The sequence below is a fragment of the Trichoplax adhaerens genome, genomic scaffold (assembly GCF_000150275.1).
Source record: "Trichoplax adhaerens TRIADscaffold_10 genomic scaffold, whole genome shotgun sequence".
Lineage (NCBI taxonomy): Eukaryota > Metazoa > Placozoa > Uniplacotomia > Trichoplacea > Trichoplacidae > Trichoplax > Trichoplax adhaerens.
The window spans coordinates 1,758,338-1,778,259 of NW_002060952.1; the positions used below are offsets into that span (position 1 = coordinate 1,758,338).

General features: G+C 34.6%; 4 protein-coding genes across 4 annotated transcripts; 2 read left to right on the forward strand and 2 right to left on the reverse strand.

Moving 5' to 3' along the window:
- Positions 1 to 1,155: 1,155 nt before the first annotated feature.
- On the forward strand, positions 1,156 to 4,406 carry TRIADDRAFT_50705 (uncharacterized protein; the record flags this gene model as incomplete). The annotated part of the gene is made up of 10 exons (XM_002115273.1): positions 1,156 to 1,180; positions 1,971 to 2,018; positions 2,539 to 2,578; positions 2,735 to 2,786; positions 3,213 to 3,288; positions 3,394 to 3,497; positions 3,716 to 3,865; positions 3,959 to 4,011; positions 4,204 to 4,249; positions 4,377 to 4,406. The coding sequence occupies 10 exons, from the start codon at positions 1,156 to 1,158 to the stop codon at positions 4,404 to 4,406; spliced, it is 624 nt and encodes a 207-aa protein (XP_002115309.1).
- Positions 4,407 to 5,637: 1,231 nt separating this feature from the next.
- Positions 5,638 to 7,508, reverse strand: TRIADDRAFT_59360 (uncharacterized protein; the record flags this gene model as incomplete). The annotated part of the gene is made up of 4 exons (XM_002115396.1): positions 5,638 to 5,714; positions 5,887 to 5,983; positions 6,359 to 6,480; positions 7,433 to 7,508. 4 exons carry the CDS (start codon positions 7,506 to 7,508, stop codon positions 5,638 to 5,640), a joined length of 372 nt encoding a protein of 123 aa, XP_002115432.1.
- A 1,031-nt stretch (positions 7,509 to 8,539) lies between these two features.
- TRIADDRAFT_29334 (uncharacterized protein) lies at positions 8,540 to 8,722 on the forward strand (the record flags this gene model as incomplete). Its single annotated transcript, XM_002115274.1, has 1 exon — positions 8,540 to 8,722. A coding segment is annotated over one exon (183 nt), but the record flags the coding sequence as incomplete, so codon positions are not given.
- A 1,451-nt stretch (positions 8,723 to 10,173) lies between these two features.
- TRIADDRAFT_59362 (uncharacterized protein) lies at positions 10,174 to 16,749 on the reverse strand (the record flags this gene model as incomplete). The annotated part of the gene is made up of 10 exons (XM_002115397.1): positions 10,174 to 10,373; positions 10,464 to 10,603; positions 12,336 to 12,510; positions 13,521 to 13,684; positions 13,961 to 14,096; positions 14,233 to 14,303; positions 14,392 to 14,562; positions 15,150 to 15,220; positions 15,669 to 15,794; positions 16,612 to 16,749. 10 exons carry the CDS (start codon positions 16,747 to 16,749, stop codon positions 10,174 to 10,176), a joined length of 1,392 nt encoding a protein of 463 aa, XP_002115433.1.
- Between the last annotated feature and the right edge of the window lie 3,173 nt (positions 16,750 to 19,922).

Below are 19,922 nucleotides of genomic sequence, written 5' to 3' on the forward strand. Positions count from 1 at the left end.
AAGGTGATTGCGATTAGACTAACAGTGAATAAATAAATTTGAAAAAATTTTTATCACCAGCCGAGGTGCAAACGAGTTCATTGTACCTTGTACAGTAACGGGAAGGCTTCTACTGTCCTGTACGAATAATATGTTAATGTACATATACAGTACAGTATATAGACGCGTACAGCGTTAGATCGCATTGATTGCTTTAATAACGACTATAACTGTAATATACTGTATAGCATTATGGAAATGAGTTGATTAAATCACGCTCAATGAGTAAATCACAATCCAATGAGCCCAATTCCATGTGCCTTTCTGCTGATAGACTCTCTCTTCAAACTAATAGAATTTATCACGCTGGCAAATTTGGCACCCACCCTGTTAACACTTAAAGAGGCCGATATTTCAAATGATCCCAGTTCCATGTGCCTTTTAACTGATTTACTCTATCTTCAAACTAATAGAATTTATCACACTGGCAAATTTGGCACCTTCCCTGTTTAAAATATCGACCACCACAAGTGTTAATAGGGCATGTTTAACTTGTGGCAGTCGATATTTTAAATGAGCTCTTGAAATTCTCAAGGCTGGCACTTTCACATTTTCAATGCGTAATTCCAGTAGCTAGGTATGACGTATATCACCAATATACTGTACTGTACGTATGTATACACTGGTGCTAGACTGCAAGTGGTGGTTGATCAAGTGTGATATTCTCTTTCAAAGGAATAACCGCTACTGCATGCAACCGTAACTCATTACTATCTAATTCATTAATTTAGATTTATTTATTTATTTGCAATTAGAGTAAATTGATGCAGAGGCAATAAGCGACAGGAATTGCATATCTTACTTTCCTGGCTTGAACTACAGTAGGTAGATTACGTACACCGTCAGTATGGAGTGGGTATGGTGGTTTCAGCGCTTAATACTCGCACAGTATGCACATTGTACAGTCAGTACTGCTCTACTGTACTCGCACCATACTCGTACAGTACTAGACACTGTCCACAGTGTCCACCTGCCGATGGTTTGTACTGTAGTGCACAGTGGGTAATACTGTAGTTCATGCTGTGTTATTAATCGACCATCGTTTCCAAAACGTGTCTAGTTCTACTATAGCTGTAGTTTGTAGTTGGTAATTAGAACATTGCAGAATCACACGTAATGGTGTTCTACTATCAAAGCACAGGTGAGAGATATTGCATTGCGAGAGAGCGCACTTCAAATAAACGTTTAGCGCCATCTTCCATTATAATTATTAGAGCATCTCGTTGTCTTGCAGATTGATTGAAAGGACACCATGCAATTGACCTATAATTAGAATATTAAAACATACATTCCAATTGCTCTTAATGCCCTTACTATTACAGTACAGGCTCAACCAGGTGATCATAGTGACATACTGTACAGTAGATTAACAATGATATTTTATAACGTTAAAATATCCCTTTCTAGTAACATCATTGAAGTAGTGATTCCCATGGTAGAAGTAAGGTTTACAGTTTGCAAGAACTCTATTGATCATCAGGTTGATCGCTATTGGTTGATTCTGTGATAGTACCATACAGAAATTGAGCAACTTCAAAATGGACCCTTTTAATATTAGCAATGTTCTATGTACACTTAATAATACTGACTATATTAGTAGAAAAATCGACGTGAAAATGATCCATTCGCACAGGAAGATGATCGTACTGTAGGCCCTGGATGCCGCATTAAAGTAAAAATTAATTTTGGAAGTACTGAAATTATAACTAAGATACTATAACTTCTCATGTTATACACTCAACATCATCAATTAACAGTGCACGCCTTTAATCTACTGTATTGAAAATTGTAATATTGAAAAGGAAATAGTTAATAATTATAGGCATATCTACTGTCACGAAAGATTGGAGTTTACACAATAATTTATCAATTATAATCGTTCGTTTTTAATAATGTACTAACTATATATTAATAACAACTGTGATGATTAGCAATAGATCCATCGTGTACCATTTACGTTGGAAGAGATAAATATGAAAGTAAGTTTGATGCTCACCAATCCTCTGATTTTAATGAACTAAATGGTAGTCTAGCACATCCATGTCATAGAGCAATGATTTCTTTATGTTGTTCGTATACTTTACGTAACCTTATTGAAAGAGTTCTGTATTACGTGTATACTTATGAATTTTGAGCTTATAGCATGTATAGTAAACAGCTTATATATAATGATTAATACTGAAACTCTCATACGTGTTTTAGGCTTCTTTTACATCATTGTAATGTTGCTGTTTCTAACAAGAATGCAACATTGCTAGCGACCAGCTACAGTGTTTACAGTAGTTGTAACATCGCAAAACGTCAGCAGCCTCATCTAGTACAGTTTATGTCATTCAAAAAGTTATTCATAATATTTTATATGCTTACTGTATTAGCTCTTTTCTTCAAGCATAGCTTGAAAACCCTATCACACAATTGATATTGCAGCTAATTAGACTTGTTATCACAGTGTGCGATAATAACCTCCCTTACTATTATACGTTGCTTTTCAAACTATAGATGAAGAATTATTAAAGTATGCTTTTGCGGAAGATGTATGGTAGGGGTTTGGCTTAATTAATCTTTTAATTATCGCATAATATCTATTGACTTTTAATGCATGTAATTATGCAATAAAAAGTTTTACTAGGACTTAATTTGAATTATTGCATCTGGTGAAGTTATAGAATCGATTTCTGTATACGACTCTGATTAGGTTTCACGTTGATAAATTGTCTTCTGCACATGTATACTTGAGGATGCCTAAAGTAAGTACAACACTTTCTGCTAAAGTATAATAAAGTAAATGATTTTTACTATATTAGAAGACATATGTAGATAGATAAGATGTTACAAAGCGATTGCATGTATCAAAACCCCAATTTTAACTTATCCGTTCTTTATTATTAAATACTTGTATATTAGGAGAAAATTTAAACCAATACACTAGAGATTTTTGTATTGTTGTAGTCAATACTTTATTTATTTAATGCTGCCAGAATATTTTATAACCCAAAGACAATCCTATTCGTTCTACAGTTAGTTTTTTATTCACTACGCTCATGCAGCTGTATTATACTACGCCACATAACGCCAATTTATCTATACACACCACTGCTGTACTTTGTAACATTTACTGAAATATAGTAAATTACCAACTCTAAGTAGCTCACTTGGTCAATGACTTAATGTAGGACATGTCAATCGATTCAATTCCAACCGCTTTGTTACATGACTGTGCACAGTTGGTCAAAGCAAACAGTATACAAGGTAATATTGGCAAGGTTACGTTTGCGCTACGATCTTACAATTTACTGCAAATCCAGAGATCTTCAAACAAGATATGTTTATGCGTTTTAATGTTGGCTTTTGTAGGTTGCAAACTAAACAATGTCAAAGTGGTTTACACACCAGCAAGTAACATTAAAAAAACCGCCGATATGGAAGTTGGCCAAGTCGGGTTCCATAAAAGTAAAGAGGTATGGGTCTTTATTTGAAGGGTTAATCATCGCTGTTACTGTTTGATTACTTGATACAGTATCCATAATTTATAAATGTAAATAAGGAAAAAACCATACTAATGAGATACGCGTATATATGTATTATAATCATACACTGACACTTGAAAGATAAAATAACTTGTCTTTACGCATAAACTGCTTTCACAAGGCTCTCACAGTCTTGATTGATTACCCAGGTTCGACTAACTACCGTGGATAAAAAAGATAATGCAATTATAAATAGATTAAATAAAACAAAATTGGAAAAATACCCTGATTTAGCCGGCGAACTTCTACAGCGAGAGAAGGAGGAACGTGAGGAAAGGAAGCAATTACTAAAGGAGCAGGTTTGTGACTTTTAATGACATTTTCGTGTGTGTTCATGTGGCAAATATGCTATACTATGATTTCATAATAAAAATTAACGAATTTCGCTCTAGAGCAAAATACAAAAAGAAGAAATACTAAAGAGACAGCAGGAACAAGAAATAAGGTAATTGTCCTTGCTTGTCGTTCAATTGAATGTACAGCTTGAAAATGGTCGGCATGCCTTACCTCTATGATTTTATGTGCCAGAGTATTCTAATCGTATGTCAGGCCCTATCTAATCAATGTTGTACTCTGCCGTCTTTGCATAAGTCTGTATTTATTTAGCTGATTCCGATATAATATTTCAATCGCTTAGATCGTATAGTAGCTTGATGAAAACGGAAAATATGACAACTAATGCCGTAAGTTGAAATAAACTATACGTAAATTATATCATCGATAGCCAATATTCTAATATAGTATGTGTATTGCGCTACTAAGTTATCGGATCCGCCTTCGCTAAGCAATTTCATTCAAATTATATTTCAGGAGGCAGAAGATGACGACGATTTTATGTAATCGAGATATCACCTATCTCCATATTTAACTCTACGCTAAAACAATTTGAAAGAGCTGACGAGAAATAGTAGTAAATTTACGTAATTACTAACGTTGCGGAGGTCAGATACCGTCCTGCAGTGTCTTAACCGGACAAAGAAAACATACTTGATAAAATAATTTTAATATCGATCCATTTATTACTGGAAGCAGCAAAATTTCGACTCAATACAAAGATTACGTAAATAGTACTACTGTAAGTTTAATTTAATCATAACATAAAAATGTACATGTCCACACGTATTCATAGCATAATCGTAATACTGGAAGTCATAAAAGGGCAAAGTGTAATTTTAATACATAAAATAAAGCTTGAAAGACAAAAATTAATCCGAATAAAGTTCATACATTAATTTGTACAAAACATTGTTATAGTTATAGTTTCACATTGACCCAATCTTATTAGTTGGATTTCACGTACAAACGATATACGGTGCAAGTTATGATATACGTAATAATTCAACAATGTTTTACTTACAGTTAGCATATAAATTAATTTTAGTGATTACGAGGAAGCACAACAACTTTAGTTGCAACGTTTCTAAAACATTGCTACTTGGATGACATGTCCTATACAGTACTTGTAAACTTTTAGTTTCTACAATTCAAATGGAGTTTAATATATATGAAACGTAAGCTAACTTTGTCAGTATCTTTCAATGAGTACAATAGTTGTACGGTACATCAGACAGCCTTTCTTTTGCAGGCCCTAAATGATAAGCGCGTCGCTAATGGGATACGATCCATTCCTTTAATTCGTGAACGAGTTTTGTGATTGCTTATCACTCTGCATGCAATGAACATTAGTACTTTAAAATATGGACAACAAATGATAATTTCAACTTCAAAGGCAATGAAACCAGATCATTTAAAAGGCTACAAAGGGGGCCTTTTACTGCATGACTAAAAGCACTTGCGCCACTAAATGGAAGTGGAAGTAAATACCATCAACTAAAAACAGCCCTACCAAGCCTAAGTCTACATTAATCTACAGTATGATATGCTTATGTACAAATGGGTGCTATCAAACACTTAAAAATGCATACTTCTACTGTACTGTACCCAGGGTTTTAATGACTACGATAAAAAGTATCAAAGGTACTATTTATACAAAATGTCTCGAAGCGTAGGATCAATAAACCGCCACAGACATATATTAGTTAAACGGGGCCATAGACATCAACAGTCTTAATCACCGCTTCCTTTTAATCCCTGGTGACGAGGGTTGAGGAGTAGAAGCCTTAGCTCTCTTTCGTGCTGGTGAACTATCTATAAAGAAATAAGACAACGTTTACTGCTCATCTAATATGTGTTAAGCTGTGACATATATTTTTCTAAAGAAATGAAACGAACTTTTTCTACTTAAGCCTATTGTTGTATAGGAAATTACTTTCTAGCTAATATGAGTGGGCAGACAATGATAATAAGCTTATACACTTACCGTCATCGACAATAGGAAGAGCACTCTCTGAGATGTAATCTTCCGGGAGTGAAAAGTCAACTTCTTCAGTTGGCATGGAATAAATCTCCATTTCATCCTAAACAATTGCATATCAAAAGTACTTATAATAAAGTTTATATACACTCTGCTCTATAAGAGCCATACTTAGTATAACGAACACGTTCTACGGAGTACAGATATCGTAACAGTCATGGTAATTTTATGCTAATGACGTTGCTACCGCAGGAGATATTATTACAAGTACATTGCTACTCGATATTAATTAAAGTATAATGTTAAGTAATAAGACCAAAGCTCTAGCAATATTTACAGTTGTAAGCTTGTTACTACTTATAAGATCGATAGTAATTATCCTTGTCAATAAATGTTCCACTTTTCAATATCTTGCAAACGATCACGATTTCTATGCAGTACCAAACGGAAAATAATTGTATCATAAGTTCATACTTACCAATGCTGCAAGATCATACAGAGTATTCAAATGATCCCATACAGACTTCACAGATAAGTTTTCTCCTGTTAATTCTTGAAGGCGTTGATGAATAAAAGCCATTTGAAAATGTTTATGAACTCCTACAAAGTGGTATTATTTATTTACAGTTTAGTAATGTAGCTCCTTGGATTAATTGTAATGCAGGTCTGCCCAGACATAACCAGATATTGAAAATAATAATAATAATATAATAGCACCATTTAGAAGATTTTAAGAATGAAGTCCTGCTCGCAATCATTTGTAAACAAGGCCATACTGCCCATGTAGCAGTACACAATCAGTGTAATCTATGGTGGAATTTTCACCGAATAGTAAGTCTTACAAATACCGTTAGAAGATAGAATTTAAAGTAAAAGCCTTCACTTGGGTCAGACACTTGCACATTAAGTTTTGTATTTTGAAGGCACCTTTTACACTATACGCGGGCTGTATCATGAATATAATTTACTATAGATTCATTCTAAATTGAGATGTGTTGAACATACAGTCTGATGCAGACTACATCGAAGTATATCACGTACTTGCCATAAATTAAGACTAGAAAGAGGTCAAAGTTAACGATGACGATAATACTGTAAGGACTCTGCAGTGCTCTTATTTAGAGCTCGAGGAAATTATGTCTTAGATTTTATTGTACTGTACTATACTAATGGCAATGTCTATTGAAGGTATAGCAACTCATGGGGGTGGAAATACTGCACACAAGCCCAAGTCCTAGAGAAAGTGACTGCATACTATCTATGATCATTTGAATATCGACACTAAATTATGGTTAACAGCAGCATTCCGGCGAGCCTTGGAACAGTGAAGTGCATTAGACAGTAATGGAAACGTTCAGCCTCTACGTTCAGGGAAACATTCATCAATTTACTGTCCCGTACAGTATCCTCAGCGTGTTGTACAGTACAATAACTGTACATGCCAATTTCGGAAGTTCAAAGGCCTTGCCTTTTTTTTAACTTGTTAATATACGATAATGCCATTGCATTAGCTTTCGAATGTTGGAAATTCGAGCTCTAAAAACTCGCTTACCTACTGGCTTGTGTCCTTTCATTGCTCTAAAGAGTTTAACTTCCATATCTGCTGTCCACGTTGCCTCGGTGGCCATGGTTGAACCAGCCAGCAATCACCGAGCAAATTTGTGCGTTGAGCCCACAACTTGTCAAGAGAGAATTTCTCTCCGACTGTCCAAGTCGCTGAGCAAACTATACGTGAACGGTACATGAATGTACTGTAATACGAGAAAACTTTCTTTGCTGAATTTGCTAGAGTTACAGTACTGTGTTATGCTGTACATTGTACTGTACACTGTACTGTACAGTCGGAAGAGTTGGCATTTAGTTGTACTGTACTGTACGTATGGTACAGACGTACAGACTACAGATTTTGCAGCACAATTGTACAGTACTGTAATGTACGAGTTACAGTACAGTACAGTACAAATACAGTACAGTACAGTACAGTACAGTGTACAGTACTGTACAGTACTGTACAGTACAGTACTGTACTGTACTGTACAAGTCCCTGGTTACAGTACAGTACTGTACTGTACTAGTGTACTGTACGAGTGTACGTATGGTACAGACGTACAGACTACAGATTTTGCAGTACAGTACATTGTACAGTGTACACTGTATACTGTACAGTTGTACTGTACGAGTTAAAAATATTAACAGTCGGTAAAGCGTGGTACAGTATACTGTACAGTACTGTACTTTACACTGTACATAGTGTACTGTACATGCAGGATACTAGCAACAGAATTTATATAGAATTGTACCTACTGTCTGCGTACAGTGTACAAATAATCTAATACAAGGAATATTGTACTGTAACTGTACTGTACAGTACGGCCGTATGGACAACGCGGTGTTGCCACAATTTCATTCTTGCTCCATCTTGTTTTGGAAAGGAAAAGAGTAGAGCTACGTTTTGTTCAATAAAATGGTTCGTATCGTATTCTTAATGTAGGATGGATCAATTTAGGGATAGCTATAAGCACAGTATACGTATAGCATTAAATCCATTCTCAATGCTAGACCGTGAAATATTGTATCATCATCAAATCAAATAATCTTTTTTGAACATATTCTCAGAAACTGCTAAAACGCGTATTTCAATTAATTTAAATTATAGGGGGGTGGCGGAAAAAGATTCCCTTACCCACAGTACGTCTGGTCACCAGCTGGTGGATGGTGGTGCAATCCTCGTAATTGGAAGCGTAATACTGCTCTTGCTACTGTAGCTGTTATTGGTATCTGTATGCCTGCGTTCTATTTGTCGGCATCCCGTGAAGTAAGGACTGCAGTAATCGATGTTTAACTTAACATTAACATAGGGTTACGCTAGATCAGGACCTTTTTGCAGCTTAGTTTGATCTCATTTAAAGTAGTATTAGCAAGAAGTATTTTATTGTTTAGACTCTTAAATTATAACTATTGGGTTCAAGTTGAATAGACAGACCAATGATAGCTTTATACCGTATCCTGTGCTAATGGGATTGATCCTAGCCTAAATTATGTCTATCAAATTCGTCAATTATATTATATAATATTGATAGAATGTAATCTATGCGAGTAACAATTTCCTGAACAAGCGCAAACGTTGGAATATCAACCTTATTCATGACTTTTAATCCTTGACTTATTTACTTCATCCCAGCTACTGTAGTTATTCCAGTAATGTGACCACATACAACTGATGCCAGCACCGTACTATATCCCATGTATCACATGCAAACGTATAGTTTTAAGGTCCCAACTTTTAAATAAAAATTGCGCCCCTCTTAATATTTATTTCTACCACAATTTCCTACTTACATCAGCAATATCTGCATGTTATACGCGTATACAGTATTTGCCTTGCGATTCTACGTTTCCAGCATAAATGTTTACGATGCACTTACGGTACTGAATGCAATTGAATGATGATTAGATATGTGATAGAAAAGGTACTTTTTTAACCGTATCGAAGAATCCTGATTCATCATTTCTGGTGTGCATTATCAATAAGTACAGTGACGATATTGTATTCTTTGAAGTATTGAATGATATGTTTTTTACACCTTCAGCGAATGGTACAACAACCTTACAGGCACGTTTTGTCCCAGAAATTTGCAAGGCATGCTAAGGTAACAAATATTTGTTGTATGTCATAGACTATACATAAGGGAGCTCAATAAAATTTTTGCATTAACGTCTTAACTTTTTTATGGTTTTATTGCCTATTTTTACCATCAGGAAGACGATCCGAGCTTGCCAGATTCTCACAGAGTATTCAAATGGTAACTATTTTACGTTATGATTTTAAATGGCTACCTTGTTCGCTATAACAGCTGCCTACTTTCAAATTTGGAAAAGATTTCATCCTGCAATATCAAGAAGTTTTATTTTACATTTGCTTATACGTACTGTTAAATATAATGTGGTGAAATTTGCTGTGAAGTTCATGGGAGACCTTCAACGGTTCTTGAAACTTATTTCAAATTCGTCTTTGAAATTATGGCAATAGATTATATTCTTAAGTAACTTTTATTTCGTAACCTGATGGTTACACTTCATATGTACAATACATTTTATATATACGTATATATTTACAATAAATGGCTTTACACAAGGTCGCTGTCAATTCTCATTCATGTAAGTCACACACCTTACAAACGTAGTACAGCTCAGAATAGCTCAACACACAGACCACTGCAAGTACATAGGCTGTAAGCAACCAAAGATATATTCAAGATACGCATATATACAGTATCAATTTGCTGGCAAAATCTATTTATTTGAAAGACTTTCAATATTTAACATCACTTGTAAAAGTTGACTCTTTTTGGATTTAATATCTTCATCTAATCGTTGGAGTTCGGCTTCAATATCTGATGTACTCATTTCCGCTATATTGTTGTGTTTTCTTCGGTGCCTACTCTTATGGTGATGGCGGTGTTTTCTACGTTTTTTTTTATTTCTTCCACGTTCTATAAAAGAATACAATTGCAAATCAGTTAGTCTTTTTTAACTCTATTAAATGCACCAACTAAATGTATATTACTGTGATTGCAGCCAACCTTTTGAAGCCGATGGTGAGGAAACTCGTTGATCGAAACTGTTATTGCCTACAGTTTCTAATTGAGCTCTTCGATCGACGCTATGCCTTCCTGCCGATATCATTTGGCTACCAGAGTCGATAGATCTAGTAGTTTGATTTCTGAAATAAATAGGAAATGTATCAAGAAGTTTAGTGTAACAATTTTTCCTTTCATAGACTAATAACTATCGTATCTATTTACATATTGCACTGTACTACAATATAGTCCTATATAACAACTGAGTTGGTCCCAAGATTTACAAAGTTACCAGGCATAGCGGATATAAAAATTTAGCGGCAGGTAAAAGGCAGTTGTAACTATAACCACGAACTATTTATAATTTTAATAGTCCGTGCTAGAACTCATGCCTCGCATAACTAAATGATTATTAATCAGTCGATCCCTCGCTCGTTATACTTTGCGTGTATCACGAACTATTTATAATTTTAACAGTCCGTACTAGAACTCATGCCTCGCATAACTAAATGAGTAATAACCAGTCGATCCCTCGCTCGTTATACTTTGCGTGTACCAACTGTGTTACGTATACCTTTTACTAATTTATAAGTTATCACTGACTCACTACACGCTAAGCATATTTATTACTTCCATATCTATCCCATAGACCAGTCGCCAGATTTTCTAGAATGATGCGCATTATTTTTAAATAATATGAATTACATATCAGGTACGATCTCAATAAAATGTATTATACAAGTTATTAAGACTGTAGTATATGCAAAGGCTAAAATTGAGCTATCAGCAGTGGAAAGGGAAATTCTATTTTATCAACTAAGAGAGGCAGGATATTACGTTCGCGAAGGTTAAAACTATAAGGAAACATCTCGATTCTAGAAGTTCCAGCCAAAACTCTCACCTATCTACAGATATTGTACTAGATTATTTAGACCGTATTATGCTCATTATAGTACTAAACATAATTTACTGACAGAAAGCACAATATTACAACAATGTCGCAGCGGCAATATTAAATTTAGAGGTTCATTGGTAAACCACAAACCAAGTGCTAGCAGTTAACATGACAGTCATGAATCTTGAATTCTTGATAGAACTAAGTAAACATCGGTAAGTAGCAGAACTGCTAGTAATGAGCCTTGCATGATATCACTTGTCACTACAGTCATCTTATCGTTTATGCACTAATATGTTAATATACTGTGCAGCACTATGAACTAGGTATCTACAAGTCTATGACAGTACAGTGGTACTCACCAGCATTATGCAGTGTTGAATAATGTATCACATCACAGCTTATTGATATGCAAGTATTTCTAACTTCCTATCCTCAGTCTACGCGTATAAACTAGCATTGTCTATTTAACATAGTGGCACAACAAAATGTCTAATAATGTACAGTATTTTTGTTTAACAAAAGTTGAAATTTAGAAGTATCTAACTATCGCAATCATAAAGTCCTTAGTGAGTACAGTATACTGTATGTGTCACGTCTGTAGCTCTTGGATAACAGTAATTCATTCGCAGGAACTGGTGCAATATTTTAATAATTTCGTGGAGTGCAGTGTAGCAAATACACATACTGTACAAGTGTACAGTAGTATTCTTTAAAATACAGCCGAAAAAAGTACTAATTCAATCACAGGCTAGTCATTTACTAATTGTAAGCGTGAATAGCATCAGATAATAATTTATATCTACGCTTTGCAACTCTCTGAACAGTTAATACGGCGTCATGATTCATTCGTAGTAGAAGCTAGAAATTACAGAATATAGTATAATTTCTAGAAGTGCATGGTCAGTTAATAAAGCAACTACGTGACTCATCAACGCGACGTTTACTGAAAATGCATCACGTGTATTGCAAGTACGAACCTTGTATGATCTTCACTGGAGCTATTACTGGCTTGATCCGACGATGTTTCGCTATGATTGATTATTGGTGAATCATCTAATTCTGTACGACTCAAAGCAGCCATCTGTAGCCTTTGCGAAGATTGCTCTTGATTATCTTCAGTATGACTTTCGCTTTCCTCTCGCCTTGGATTTTCTAATGGTACAGTATAATCCACAGCACCGAAAGCTTAGAGAGTCGAATGTGTGTACTGTACTGTAGTACAGTAGACATTAGGGTATGTGCACAGTGTACAGTACCCTGTGAAAAGTATATACTGTAAGCAGAGCCGAAAAATACTGTACTGTACTATACGCTCGTACTATGTAAAAACTTTAAATACTGAATGCCAACTACAAATGAACTGGCTGCAACTCCGAGAATTTGTAATTGATTTACGTTTATTTTCTTTTCAGACTCAGAAAAAGGGAAAAAATATTACTAAAACTAACGTCAAATTATAGACTTCTACAGTAGTCTGCATGCATGTGCTCAGTCAGAGTACAGTAAAGTACACTGTACGTATGATACTGCACTTCGTCCGGTACAACTTTTACTGTCCAACGTGCAGTGACAGTATGTACGCAAAACACCACTGTAAGGTGGTAATGTACTGTACTGTACATTGTACAATAGGCAAGTAAATGGCTCACTTATTAATGGTTAAGAAGAAACAGTAGGGTAGCAGCAACGCATAAAATAAATAAATAGAATATTATACGTATATCATATAAATCTGAACTGTGTCGCAAACACTACTGTACATAGTTCATTTAATAATTATAATTAGCAAGAAACAGTAGGTTGTCAGCAGCACAAAATATTATACGCGTATTCGTATACGAGTATACGTACACGAATAAATCTCAACTGTGTAGAAGTCTACATTACTCAGACAGAAAATCCTTAGTACTATACTAGCTTAACGTTCTGTCGATTCGCCAACAGAAATAACATAGTTCATAATATAATGATTACAGCTCTTCAGCTCTACTGCAAGATAGGCAAATATAGCGCCGATAATGATGTATATAATTAATTAATTATAAATAAATGGAGAGGAGAATGGATAGAGATCATAATTATAGAAGTTGAATAGCTTATAGTTAATAACATATATATCGTATATATATAGTCATAAATTATACAAACAGTACAGTACTTACCATAATTTTCAGGGGCAACGTAATCATACCGCGCAATCTTATCATACGTGAACATATCATACGGCGACCTTGCAAAATTCACAAATTCGTGTAAAAAATGATTCGTTTTCTCATATAGGAAATGTGATAACTGTTCACGAAATTCATCTGATAGTATATCGACTCTAAAATTGAAAATTAAAACAAAAAACTTAAGTATAGCAGGGAGTATACTTTCCGTAGTATGCAAGCCACACGACAGCGAATGGATAAATTCTCTATGCATAAATCAATATCATTTTTTAATTCGTTACAGTAGTACGCAAACGTATTTATCGCATGCTATAACAGACACCCCACAAATTCCAGCATAGTATACTTGTATAGTATACTATAATCAAACGCTCTCATTTCTGGTACGTGTCCATACTCAAAGTATCCACATTGAGTATGCAACTTACTTATATATAATAGATAAAATTAGCTGTCGAATAAAGGCAGCATCCCCACTATTCCCAAGGACGACGTTTAATTCGCGACTAATCCAAGGAATAAGGCGGTGAGTGCAAGCAGGATTCCTTCTAAAGAATTCAGGTGCTATGAAAAAGAAAATTTATTGCAATTATAGCAAATGCATCGATAATTTATTCCTGAAATCACTTAGATACGCAAGGCAGAAAGCATTCGTAATTTACAACAAAAGCAATAATTACTCGACGTAAAATTTACTTACAAATATCTCTATATTTGGTTTTACCATTACTAGCCACTCCCTTTACCCATAAGGACGCGGCATAAATTGCCCTAGGTAAGTTCCGATCGATTTACAATTGTTCAATATGGTATTCTGTATGCATGGCAAAAATTAAGAGCAAATGCATCAAATCTATACTTTCTTCTCTCCAATGATCTTAGATAAATTGGTTTCCTTCTCGTTGACGTAGAACCCCACTGAGAGTATCTAGAGGAGGAAGCATTGCCATTGACACCTGAAGTGCGGCTGGAACTAGATTGTTGGTGTCGCACGGGCCGACCTGATGTCATAGTGGTCCTATAGCGAAATCTGTTAACAAGATATAGTGTTATAACTTTACGAATTATGTTAACAAGATATAGTATTATAACTTTACGAATTATATATATATTACTTTGTTGCAAATATTATTTATAATAATTCGCGTAGTTCAATAAGACTTTAATATTACAACAGTTTGTTATTTGCTACTTTTGCACTAAATCGTAATATTCTAAATCCTCAAAGTATAAATTGGTACGTCAGTCTAAGAGCAACTAGACACTTTTGATACCGCCAAACAGCTGCATAAATATAAGATCAAAATTTCTGGAAGACCATTTTATGCAAATAAAGTAACATTCACTCAATAAGAAATACAGTAGTATAATCTGATTAGAGATAATGTTAGATTGACTTGAAGAATCTTGGCATATTTAAAGTTAGTAGCTAACAACAATAAATTTACTCTCAGCTTGTTTAAATGATGATTGCGTCCTGGTTAATTAGAATTTAATTAATCCAATTTATCAGGTGATAGTGAAAAGTGAATATACTAGTTAGTCATAAAGGTGTATCGGCTGAGAAGGTTGTAAATCTAATATAGATATTGGATTACGCTTAGTCCGGATATTAACCTGTTGTCTAAACGGAAAGCTCCATCGTCAATGACCTCTTCTTTCTTTTTATCCGATTGCGAGAGTTGATACTATTAATAATTAAAACAAGCGAATTTTTAAATCTGCTTAAATATCAATTGCTACAATTTGCACTACAATCACGCAACAGAATTATATTATATCTAACTTAACATGATATTTTCCGTAATCAATACGTATTTAAATATTGACAGCGTTAAAAGTTAAAAATCGCACTTAAGAGAGTAATGCTAATGTTATTTCCGTAATGTGAAACACATTGCAAGTTTGCAATATCAAATAACACTTTTGACTTTGTAACAATTCCAAGCAAATTAGGACCATGTTTATCTGATCTACTTTACGGCTACTGTAGATTTCAAATTATAAAAATTTAACTCTAAATCCAACTTCCTACTAAGCGTTACTATACAGTCAAACAATTACCAAATGTATATATACTACGAGCAAGTACTACGATGTATTTCAACAACAGTCTAAGGCTATTAGCAGGCATACCATTTGATAATCTTTGTCCGACTTTACCGTATGGATGATAGTCGTAAACTCCGATTTGCACAGAGGACACGTTTGTACAACTTCAGACCATTGTAAGATACAATAAAAGCAGAAAGTATCTATTTCCTAATTAAGGTGTTAAATAACATACTAAATAACTGAGCAATAATACTACTTTTAATGATACATACGTAGATTTATGTTCAAGCTTATTCCCCCCAAATATGATTACTCGACGGAAGCCAGGCAGCAGATAGTTATTGGAGAAACTTAAACTTTCTAATCTCTAGCCGACTGTGATATTGCCACTAATCTGCTTATAGTAGCTGAATCATTTGCTTATGTGAATATCAACATATACATATCACATGAATACAATTTTGTTACCAGTGTATACTACTTGGTAAACATTACGCACTAAAAATTCGAAGAAAACAAGCGGATGGTCAATGAATGGAAAGCGAATTGATTTTGCTATTATCGAAATGTACCCGGATGCCTTGAATGAGTATGCTGCAAGTTGCTGATGTAAAGATTCGAAGCAGACTGACAGATTATTCTATACTGAAAGTTATATAATACTAGTGTCAGCTTTCAAAGTTTAACCTACACCACTATTTTATTTCTCATGATAACTCATTAGATACTGTACCAATATCACTTCATTGATTAAAAATGTAAGTCACTTAAAGTGTAAAATCTGTACCTCAGTCATTGCAGATGCTAATTGTTTTACACTAGATTTATATTAATCGGGATGCATATACGGACACTGTATGTGTTGACTTTGATCTACAATGTCGATATTCCATATCATAATTATCTCCAGTCTCTCAAAAAATGCGGAAATCTCAAGCAAGAATCGATGAATTTGTAATACCTACTGTAAACTTGCAATCTGGTACAGACTGTTATGATCAAGGACGTATTGCTAGTTCGCTACATTAAGGATACGAAAACATTTCTCCAAGTAGGATTTATTTTCAAATGGGCATAAGCATATAGGGCAAGTAGGATCATCTTCGTTTTCCTTTGGGACTTCTACTTCCGAGCGAGTTGCGCTCGCTTCTGCCTCGGACATTTTGATGATGCTAAAGCTAAACTAAACTTCTGCTAAATCGAAGTACTAAAGTGCAATTTCGAGCGAAAATAAACTCCAATTGCATGTTACAACTGCTGCACTTTACCAAGTCCATACAATGTACAATTGTACATGTACACTTGTACAGTACCTACAGTACAGTACTGCACGGTATACTGAATGAGTCTATACCGAAATACTCCGGTAAGACGGATTAGCAGACGGACTGCTTACATATGAAGGCAGCGAAGCCGGGGGACCTGCAGGTACTTTTATATGGAGCACTTAATACTTTACCAGGTAAAGTATTTAGTGGTCCTTGACTGTTAGAAGATTTAAAGTATAATTAACATACAGCCCTGACTATCTTAGCTAGTTAAAAGAATGATCGATCCTATGCAAGTTTTCTCATTCCCGATCACTTGATCAAGTAGCCACGTACAGAATATCTTCAATATTCGTGTATTCAAATACAGAATTATAAATAACAGTCTATAGCGCTAATTAATATATGAGCCATTCTTCGTAATAACAAGTAGTTTTTTTAATTAAGCATTTAAAGTAGTATAAATTGCTATTATAAAATCCAGATTTATATCGCACCTCCTTGGGCAATATAAATACAAACGATTTCCATGTAGTCAATACGGTATCTACAAGTAAAATGTCGAATCTTGGATCTTTATTATACAGTGCTTCGGTAAAAGTCATAACGATACAGCTCTTTATTACAGATTTTGCTTTACCATTTACATTCATTAAAATTACCTGTCAAAGATATGATTATTATTGGTATATTTATAGATTTCCCTCGCTGATTTGTTGTGCATGGTTAGGTCAAGCAGTCATACTGTCACATCAAATCGATATTTAGGCTCGAATATCCTATCCTTCTATTAGCCTAAATTAATGACTACAACGTTCAAATACGCTCAACTGCTTAGCAGACTTCTATATACATACGGACGTTAATCTTACAGTATTAAGATCAGTACCTAGAGTTTACACTATAGCAGTACATAAGACAATCGTTCGTTCGTGATCTTCTCTCCTTCAATAACGGATAATATGGCCCATTGTACAGAGTTGTGTTCCCTTGAGTCAGAAGGCCTAAAAAATTTTATGACGGTCAGGAATATCTTCATATGAAGCATATAAAGAATTGTGTAATTGGCATCCAAGGAGACCTGAGAAAGGTTGATCCGATTTTGATCGCATTAATTGTTTGATATACTTGTACTTGGAATAGTTCTATTTCCAGCTAATATCACGAAAACCCAAGCTGCTACCGCAACCGCTAACAAAACCTAATCGATTATGAAGCAAATTGAACGATGTCAACGCAAAAGTAATTTCTTATCCTCTCTCGTAAATTTATAATAATAACTCGCAAGCGCGAACGCATACTACTACAGTATTTCTGATAATACAGTACAAGTCTATGCGTATCAATGCGTACAAGTTTTTATTGACTACCGCAGATGCTTCATGTAAAGATTCACTTCACTGCATATATCAATCCATGTTCTGTTGATAATATCATGCTAAGACTCAAGTAATTGCATACTGTATTTACGCGTTTTAACAATGTGTAATAGAATAGAATGAAGATTTAACATTTCATAGAGCATAAACAGTGTCAAATCGCTTGTTTCACAATGTATGTTCTATGAAATGTTAAATCTTCATACCATTCATTTCATCGATAGTTTACTTATAATATTTATAATGTAATACGCTGTCCTATCCATCTCTGATCAATCGATACATCCAATAAAAAGGTTTAGCAAGAAGTTATAAAGTTTTTATTGACTACTACAGATGCTTCATGTAAAGATTCACTTCACTGCATATATCAATTCATATTCTGTTGATAATATCATGTTAAGACTCAAGTAATTGCATACTGTATTTACGCGTATTATTAACAATGTGTGATAAAATAGAATGAAGATTTAACATTTCATAGAGCATAAACAGTGTCAAATCGCTTGTTTCACAATGTACTGTATGTTCCATGAAATGTTAAATCTTCATACCATCCATTTCATCGATAGTTTACTTACAATATTTATAATGTAATACGCTGTCCTATCCATCTCTGATCAATCGATATATCCAATAACAAGGTTTAGCAAGAAATTATAAAATTGTCATCCTCAAGCTTAGCTAGTCAAAGTAACGATGGAAACGGATGTTGCTGACTGATGTTGCTAACTTCTAAAACGAGCAGTTTATTAATATTGTATAGTACACAGGTAATGTACTGGATAGTATGCGCCACTATGACCGGACTACAGTACAGTGTACAGTGTACAGTGTACAATCAACCACATGCTCTACGGTACTGAGAATGAAGCAGCTAAGCCTGTCTGCAGACTGGAAATGATTGCAGAGGTGCAGCGCAGATCCATCTAGGAAGTAATCCCTAGCAGAAGTGCAAACTATCTGTGAATTCTTACAAGTAGCTGGACACGATTGTGGTGATTACAATTTTACCCTTTGAATCCAACAGAAAATATCGGTGGTTGCACAGTTAATAGGAGAATTATTCACTTTATCGGAACCCGAATTAATACGAAATCAGCATGCCGAAAACTCGAGTGCCAAAGCGAAGTAAAGACAGACCTTCCCCTATGTCAGTATCAGGTCCATCGGGTAAGTTGGTAAACTGCAGTACTGAATTATAACGCTTGTGATTTTACAGACCATCATTTTAGACTGCCTTAACCATATTTTACCGATGATTAATATACGACTGCAAAAGTACAGTATATGTATGTCAATGACATTATTATAACATACAAATTCTATGACTCTCTAATGGAGTATGCAAGCAACTTGGAATGATATTATTAATATAATTATTATTGAATTATAATGAATGTGCCAAACTCGGAGCAGATACTGTACTGTGCACGTAATAAGAAATTGTTTAGCAGCAATGTCTTGAATATCAAATGTAGAGTTCACGGCCAATAATATTACTAGTATCGCTCAAACTTTTCGCTTGATTGACTTAAGGTGCAGCTTACTTAATGATTAGGAGATGAATGAGTCCTTTTAAGAATTCTACTAATGGCTAATGTTGTTAAGCAAGCAATCGATCACTTCATATTAATTCTATGAATGTTCTTTCTTGCACACTCGTAGGTATTCCATTTCGGAAAGAG